The 8,229-nt window shown below is 32.7% G+C and overlaps 1 protein-coding gene across 1 annotated transcript; it reads right to left on the minus strand.

The window, feature by feature from the left end:
• Positions 1-1,200: 1,200 nt before the first annotated feature.
• On the minus strand, positions 1,201-5,385 carry LOC133171785 (adhesion G-protein coupled receptor D1-like). The gene is made up of 10 exons (XM_061306586.1): positions 5,344-5,385; positions 5,117-5,220; positions 4,919-5,018; positions 4,235-4,327; positions 3,739-3,869; positions 3,451-3,517; positions 3,195-3,280; positions 2,343-2,469; positions 1,931-2,106; positions 1,201-1,343 (listed from the first exon to the last, which is right to left on the minus strand). The coding sequence occupies exons 1-10, from the start codon at positions 5,383-5,385 to the stop codon at positions 1,202-1,204; spliced, it is 1,068 nt and encodes a 355-aa protein (XP_061162570.1). The 3' UTR covers position 1,201.
• Positions 5,386-8,229: the final 2,844 nt, after the last annotated feature.

Here is an 8,229-nt window from a genome sequence, read left to right on the forward strand (position 1 = left end):
AAATTCCATTTCGCTTAAAAATATTTCTAAAATAAAGTACGAATGTTATAAGCAATACCACAATCACAGTAATGTTCCATGCACTTTGGCAATCGTACGTACATGTAAAAATTATGAATTCGGTAAAACAATTAAATGAATTGTACATTAAACAATCTTAAAATATATGATATCTTATAATATTAAGTATTGAAGGAATTTTACTTTTCTAGAAATATTGAAGATGTTTGTTTGTGCTTTACTGAACACTGGACTAAACCAGCAAGGAGCAAAATATTTGAATAACTGAATATCCTCAAATATAAATAAATAAATGCAATGTGAAATATAAATGTACATTGCTTAATTACAAGCTGTGTACCGTTTCTATGAGAAATGGACACATGAAGGCTTAGCCTGCTCAGTAAAATTAGAAACTGGATCTGTTAAAGAAGAATGTTTTTTTAAAGTGTCAAGTCAGCTATATTTAAGAAAGAAATTACAATTATAACATCAATTCTGCTTCATTTTAGGATAAATTGCGATTAAAAACACAATTCTACTTTATTTTAAGATAAATTGCAATTGAAAACAACAATTTACACTTTAATTGCAAAACTAAAGAAGAAAGAAGGTGGATGTCGGATTTAATAGTAAGAATTTGAGAGTGGACAATTTAAGGTGTATTTATTGTCATTTTTGGTACTTCTTTTTGTTTGTTTGTGTGTGTGTGTGTGTGTGTGTGTGTGTGTTTTTTTTTTTTTTTTTTTTTTTTGTTTTTTGATCATGTATTGATCATATTTTACATGAAAAGGGCTGCTGAATTCGTTTATGATTTCGTAAGGTCAAACCTTACTTACTGAGTTGTCTTCGAGATTTGTACGTTGTGTGTTGCTAAAACAGTATTGAAAGTACAAGGTATAAGGTATTCAATTAACAATGACAAAACCATTACAGGCGCTACAGCATGTCTATCACATGTTTTGCTGTGTAAAAAATAAGTTTGAGAGGAAAAATAAAAATCATCAATATTAATTTTTTTTAGCTTAGTTTTAACACTTAAGAATCTCTTTTAAATGTGTTTGATGAACAATACCAAATGGAAATTTCTCATTCTATCGTAGTGTTACATACACACAATTAAAATACATGATATAGTTTGATGTATTAATAATAATTAAAAAAATTGACATTACACAACAGATATTTTAGAATAATGATGTTACTTTAGGCTGTGTCTTGGCGTTCGTTGTCGGCATTTTCCCTCGGGAACGTTAAGCAGGTTCTTAGGAGAGACCTGTATGTCCGTTTCAGACAGACTTCTTTCTTTCTCGACTTCCCTCTCTTTCTCGTTGTTTGTTAAGCTACAACAGTATGTTTCATCATTAGTGTTTAATGCTACTTTTTTTTTTAAAGATTTATATACCAGAGAGATTTTAATACTCACATATACATTGTAAATACTTCTCTACATCAAGTGAAGTAGAAACACCAACATTGTATAGTCGTTGGGTATAAAACTTACTTTAAATCTATATTGTGACTTTTACAACACAATTAACCCAGTTCACAATTAACTTCCTACAAACATTTAATATACAGAATCATTATTCTCTCAATAGAGAGACCATTTAATCCCAGGTTCTGTTCAGGATTCTACACGAGGATGGTATTAACCACTTTTCCGTGTGACTAGCACTTAATTTAAGGCTATCTCAGCAATTGTGTTAATGTCTGTGATAACGTTATTATAGTGAGCATGTCTCTATACTGAGTTCAAAGTCCTTATTGAATGTTTTTGTATAGTTACTTTTCTCTAATATATTTTCATATATTGTAGATGGTGTGATAGATATATACCACTAGTTCACAAATCCTCACTGAAACCAAATTAAAGTAAAATTATAACAGCCCTACTTTTGTTGAGTTTAGTTTCATTATAAATACGTACCTACCTCTAGGCATCTCCCTCATTTCAGAGAGTTGAGATACGTAGGTGACCTCATTACTAATTTCGTTGGTCACCGAGGCGTCCTCATCGTTATCTTCTTCCGGTTTTATCTTTATGCACAGCAACCTTCTCACGTGACTATTTGTCAGCACGTGACCAAGGAAGATGCACATTCCCTATAGGACAAAATTTAGAAAATTAAAAAAAAACGTATATTTATACGAGTATTTATAAGCAACAATACTTTATTGTTACAGTTTCATGATTTAAATAATTCCAAGGTTTCAATAAAATATTGGAGAATAACCCCAAAATTGTATGGAGAAGAAAATGGCATTAAAGATATGAAAACTTGTAAGCAATTAAGCCACATATTGTACATATCTTGTTACTCTTTCTGTATAACACATACCTGAGTGGAGCACAGGGCCACAAATACGTATTGGGTGGTCCTGGAGATTCCAAATGTTGTGGCTAGCCCAAGGGACCACATGAGGCCAAGGACAGGGATAAGGGACATTGCAGTCAAGAGTTGGTTCCTAATACGACACCAGATAGTCATGATAAATCAACTGATATTTCACCCTATCATTACTATATACCCAGTCATTATACCTTTAAACATTCAAATATTTAGTGTCTATACACACCAATATAGCAAACAGATATCGAAGATAACCCAAACCAAATAAAGGACAATGCATTTCACGTTGTTTGTACTTTAGAAAGAATTAGAACACTGAAAAATAGCATTTCTTTAAACAAAAGCGCACCATACATACAAGAGTTAGGTTAAAGGTCAATTTTATATTAAAGGACTGCCTATTGAGGTAAATCAGTAATGAAAAGATATGGTCGTGTGAATTGAAATGCTATTCCCAAGGCTTTGATTTACACAGAAGCTGCAAATTTTATGATTTACTTGAGGTATGTCTAATAAAAATTGTTTTTAATATTGTATACAGAATTATTTTCGCCTTTTCAATTTTAAACAATTTTGCCCCGTTGTAAATTCGCTCAGAAAGATTGGCAATTAAAGAAATAATGCTGTCTTCCTTGAATTCATCCCGTTTTAAATTCGTCCATTTGCGACGATGGCAAAAGGGGCGAAAATTTCCTTGTATACAGTACTAACCATTCCTTAGATATGACAAGATATATAATTATATTTTTCAGATGTCTTACATATCTCTTTAAATTTTCTCAAAGTTTTCAGTATTTAGCATTTATAAGTTAATTTTTCTTGTTGCTTAATTAAACTCACTTTGCAACACGTCTGAATCCAAAGTTCCTTTTGACATCCATTGCAAATCTTGTGGTCATTATTAAACCAAATACATTTAGATTGACCTAATAAAAAATGAAAATTTCGTAATCATATTAAACAGTGGGAAAAAAATCAAGTCGAATTTTGTCTCGATTTATATAATATTGTATACATTTTTTTTTATTCAATGAATAATTTAAATTAAAAAAATGTTTGAACTTTCGATGGTAAGATTACGGGATCTTGAACCCACCAACTGTATGGCTAGAGTGGGACCAACAAATGCCCAGCGAGTTCCTTTTTCAGCCGTTAACCAGCATCTGAAGCAAGATCTCGATATATTTTTTTCTTGACACAAATATCTGTCAATATTTCAAGCATTTTCAGAGTTATCAAACTTAGTTTAAATCAGCATCTAAAATATGACATTGTTTTTATATATACTCGATGTACCATTAAAAACAAGTATATCAAAAATAATTTTTTTTGAGAAGTAAACAATTAATAAAACTCTACTGATGACAGATCAACAAATTAGTACAGTGATCCTGTTCCGTAGGTGTCCCCCCTCAGAGCCGCCGTCAATCCCACAACTACCATGGCGGGCACCCAACAGATAAACAGGGCCGTCACACGCTTGTGGCACCTCTCCATGAAGGCCAGTGACTTCAGCTGGAATGATACCCATTTAAAATAGACATCCGGTCGTTAAAATGAAGCACTTATAATTGAGTTCAGATCTTGTATCCAACTTTTGTACGTTTTCATGCGTCCATGATCAGTTTTAGTACGCAACTTACCGTGTATTTAAATAGTCATTCAAAAATTATATTGAAATGGTTTATTTTTAAGAATACTAGTTGAAATTTATCAATCCTTTCTGTGTTACGACACTTCCCAACAGAATGAAAAGTTACTGGAACAAGAATGAATTTTCGACATATCTTCACATAATTTCATTCAAAGGTGACCAGTACAAAAGGATTGTTCAGAACAAGCAAAAGATGTGTAATAAGTGTGTATTTACTGATTATTACCTTTGAGAGTAAATGGAGTCCATAAGACAGAGAGCAAAATTGAAGAGTGAGGAAGAAATAATGAATCACAGCAGTAGCTGTCCTACACACCAGCTGGAAAAAAAATAACATCTGAAATACTGTATATAAAGAAATTTTCGCCCCCAATTTATTATTGCCCTTTCGCCCTCGTCGCAATTGACGAATTTAAAACGGTGCGAATTAAAATAAAAACAGCATTGTCTCTTAATTACAACTATGGGCAAATTGAAAACAGGGCAAAATTGTTTTAAAGTGTGAAAGGGTGAAAATAACAAGGGTTGAAAATAACCCTGAATATAGTAAATATACATCCTGTCGCCTGTCTAGCTAGCTAGACATGTACATCCACTTGCACTTGTAGGAATCTTTTTCTGTCTGCTGTCTGTCTGTCTGGGTTGAATAGCACTTTCACATAAAAGTCACCCAGCGTGGGATTCATAATTGCACTGAAAACTCTTGTTACCAAACATGTACATCATTACATTGAAAATTTTAATATTTAAAAAAAAAATACATTAAAATCGTTGGCTTTAAAATTTACTTGACTACAATATCAGCATCAATGAGGCATGCTGAAAACAATGCAGCAAATTTTAAAAAAAAGATTACGAGAGTAAATTGAAAATATTTCAAAGTAGTTTTAATTTGCTATGAAATACTAACTTTGCTTTGAAAGGAATTCTCTGCACCGATCAATGCTAGCTGAGCACCAATTAGTGAAACGTTCATATTTATAAGAATAAACATGCCGTCTGATGCAACTCTGAAAATCAAGCAAAGAACACTTTATCCAGTTATTCGTTCATGTTTTGTAATTTTTTGTTTACATATAAGAAAAATGAAGGAAAAAACTCTACATACGGTAGAAAACAAATCAAGCACAAAGACAACATGGTTCCGACCAATGAGAAGCCACTTCCGGTTACAGAAAGTTTCACCATGGAAGAAACTTCCGAGTCCGTAAGCTGCAGAGAAAACATGATCTACATTAACAGATATGAGTTGATTTTTTTCTGCATATGTGAGATTGAATACCTTATAAATTGAATGTTCTATTTATATGAAATTTACTCAAGAAAAAAACTGACCGATGCGTTTCCAACATCCATTAGAAAAGTATAACTCGCCATTTTTTGTTGATCGAAGAGTTGTAACTTCAGCTATAAAAAAAAGAAGTCTTTGCTGATAATAAGTAATAAAAATATAATTTCTTTGCTTTCTAGATTTTTTTAAAGATTTTTCAATCATTGTAACAAGTCTCTGCAAATTTTGAGTGTTTCAGTACACTACGCAATCCTTTAAGTGCACGGACTAGCTGCTTTAATCATATCTGCACATATACCAATTCTAGATTTAATTTACACTCAAGAAACTTATAAAAAATTATTATTATTGCATACCTTACCTCACCGTACTAGAATTCTGCAATGATTACCTTTGTTATATCCCGATCCCCGGCTCACTGCACTGTCATCCTATTCTCATCCACCACCCTAAACCATTTGTGTAATGTGACAAACCTGTTGTGATCAGTACTTAACATTCAGTGTTCCTGGAATTCTGAGTTCTTTGTGCTCGTTCTCTGAGAATGTCATGCTAAGCAGATTGGCGGGGTGGAGCACGAAATTTAGCGTGAGAAGTCATTTCCTCATCTATTTTAAATCGCAAAATGTGATTAACTTTGTAATTAGCAGACTAATTACAGTAAGGCTCTTTGTCTCTACCAGCAAGTCCATACTCTTCTCAGATGTATAGATTTATGGAAGATTTCAGTAAATACACTGATGATATAAGTCTGTATTACACCCTTGTAAGTAAGAAGAACTAATAATGTCATATTGTAATTTTTGAATTTACCGGGTGGTAGTAAATAAAAAAAATTAAAATATGTAATTTTTGTATTTACTACCACCCGGTAAATTCAAAAATTACAATATGACAATAATGTTACCAATGCAGCTGAAAACTATACCGAGTTATTTATTTTTCTATATTTTTTTATTTTACTAATATCCTCTTTGAGTTTTCAACATTTTACTGTCGTTACTTCTCTATTTTTCATATATATGCCAGTTTAAATCCTGGGTATTCATGTCGATTAAATATACTGAAACGCAACATCCTATTTCAGGGGGAAATACCGGAAGTTAACTTTGAGCCCGCTTAACAGAAATCAAAACATTTGGCAATAATTTGGAGTTTTAAGGGTTTGTATCTGTTCATCATAAGTAATGCAGCAATATTCTGAAAAATAAATTCTCCTTTCTTTTCCAGAAGCGATGACAAGGCTTCCTGAAAAGTACGCATTTCCATTGCTCTAACTGGACATTCTCAAAATAAAGGTGATGTAGAGTTGCAGATGCAAATATGCACCACATCACGCCTCAACAGGCTCATACGTATCATTAGCATGATTGACAGTCCGTGGACAGGAAGTCCAAGGGTACTACACTGCACTAGGTTCGAGAAAATTCGAAAAACAGCTCTGAAACATCTGAAAAACAGGCACTTAAAATGCCAAAGAATATTTCTTTCGCTCAAATCTCGAGATTGATAAACCTAATGCATCGTAGAAATCAAGCTGCAATTGTTGTGTATGGCAGTTTTGCGTGCTGTAATTGAATGGCAGGGAGGGGGTGTTTTGACAGTGTTACTTTCTAAAGTTAATAAATAATCATTCAACATTTTTATCAAATCTCTGTTGTTTTAAAATCGAGTTATACCTTACTGTATTCATTTTTGAAAATTATTAGATAAAAAACTCAAATATTTGTAGTTAACTGCTTTTGCGTTTGTCAGTATATATATTTTTATCACTTAAATATCAGCAAAATAATACTCATTGACTAAAACAGAAATTATTTAATTTCTTACTCAATATTACATGTATCTACAGTGACAATAATTTGAATTCGTTATAACAAAAATGATATCATTAATTCCATAATACTTAATGTACTAAATGTACGAATGCAAGAAAAAACCGCACAATAGCAATAATAGTTTTTAATACCCTAAATAATATAAAATACATGTAGTTTTTTTCATACAATTGTTTTTAGATGGATATGATAAATTCGAATTAATGCATTATTTTTTTTTAACGCTATTGTTATCTTGACAGCCATTCTACAAAATTCACAGAGAAAAAAATTATTTTGTAAAATGCTTTAATTTGGTCTTTTTGACACGGTTTCTAATCCACATTCTTCAGGTACCAAAGGGCCATCAAAAGCTGGGGTGTCGATATTTTGATTCTTATTTTTTTTTTCTGAAAATTGACGCTATTTAAAAGTGCTGCATCTGAATGTTGCAATTATTGCAAAAAAGGAAATTGAACGACTTGGGTCAGGTGTACCACAGTCTACAATTGCAAAAGGTTTTAACGTTGCACAAAGCACCATATCTAACCTGTAAAACAGATACCAACAGCATGGCAATGGTACGACAAAATCGCCAAAAATACGGCAGATCATGCGTGACATCAGCAGCATAGAATCCTTTCAGTTGTTTGCGTAATTTTCATCAACGTTTCCCAACGTCGTCTATAGCATTAGCTATCCCTGAACTGCACAGAATATCTAACAAGACCGTTTCCAATTAACTACGGGATGCTGGAATCATCGCCAGAGGACTGATTCATGCCATTGTTCTGACCCCACAACACGGCAAATTCGACTTCAAAGGTCTCAGAGTAGGGCCACAACAACACCGTTGAACAGTTTGGTTCAGCTACGAGTCCAAATGTTTATTGCAAAGCCTGATGTAAGAGTCAGCTAGAGTGCATAAGCTTCGTAATATACGTTTTACAGAAAACTGCCTCCAGGAGGTTAATAGATTTGGTGGTGGTAGTGTAATGATGTGGAAAACGGTATATTATAAAACACAGAGCTGGACAAAATGTAACAAACAAGTAGGGCTGATTTTGTTTATATTTTATAAATTAAAGGACTTTAATGGTACAACAGTACTCT

This window comes from Saccostrea echinata, unplaced genomic scaffold (assembly GCF_033153115.1).
Source record: "Saccostrea echinata isolate AGI-Se365-2 ecotype Australia unplaced genomic scaffold, CSIRO_AGI_Sech_v1 ptg000054l, whole genome shotgun sequence".
In the NCBI taxonomy this organism is placed as follows: Eukaryota; Metazoa; Mollusca; class Bivalvia; order Ostreida; family Ostreidae; genus Saccostrea; species Saccostrea echinata.

Excerpts from the sequence above, each read along its gene's own strand:
- LOC133171785 (XM_061306586.1), bottom strand. The coding sequence starts at position 5,385 with ATGGCGAGTTATACTTTTCTAATGGATGTTGGAAACGCATCG. Across the intron at positions 4,328-4,918 it reads AGAATTCCTTTCAAAGCAAA|CTGGTGTGTAGGACAGCTAC; the intron begins GTTAGTATTTCA and ends TTTTTTTTCCAG. Across the intron at positions 2,470-3,194 it reads GGATTCAGACGTGTTGCAAA|GAACCAACTCTTGACTGCAA; the intron begins GTGAGTTTAATT and ends GTGTCGTATTAG.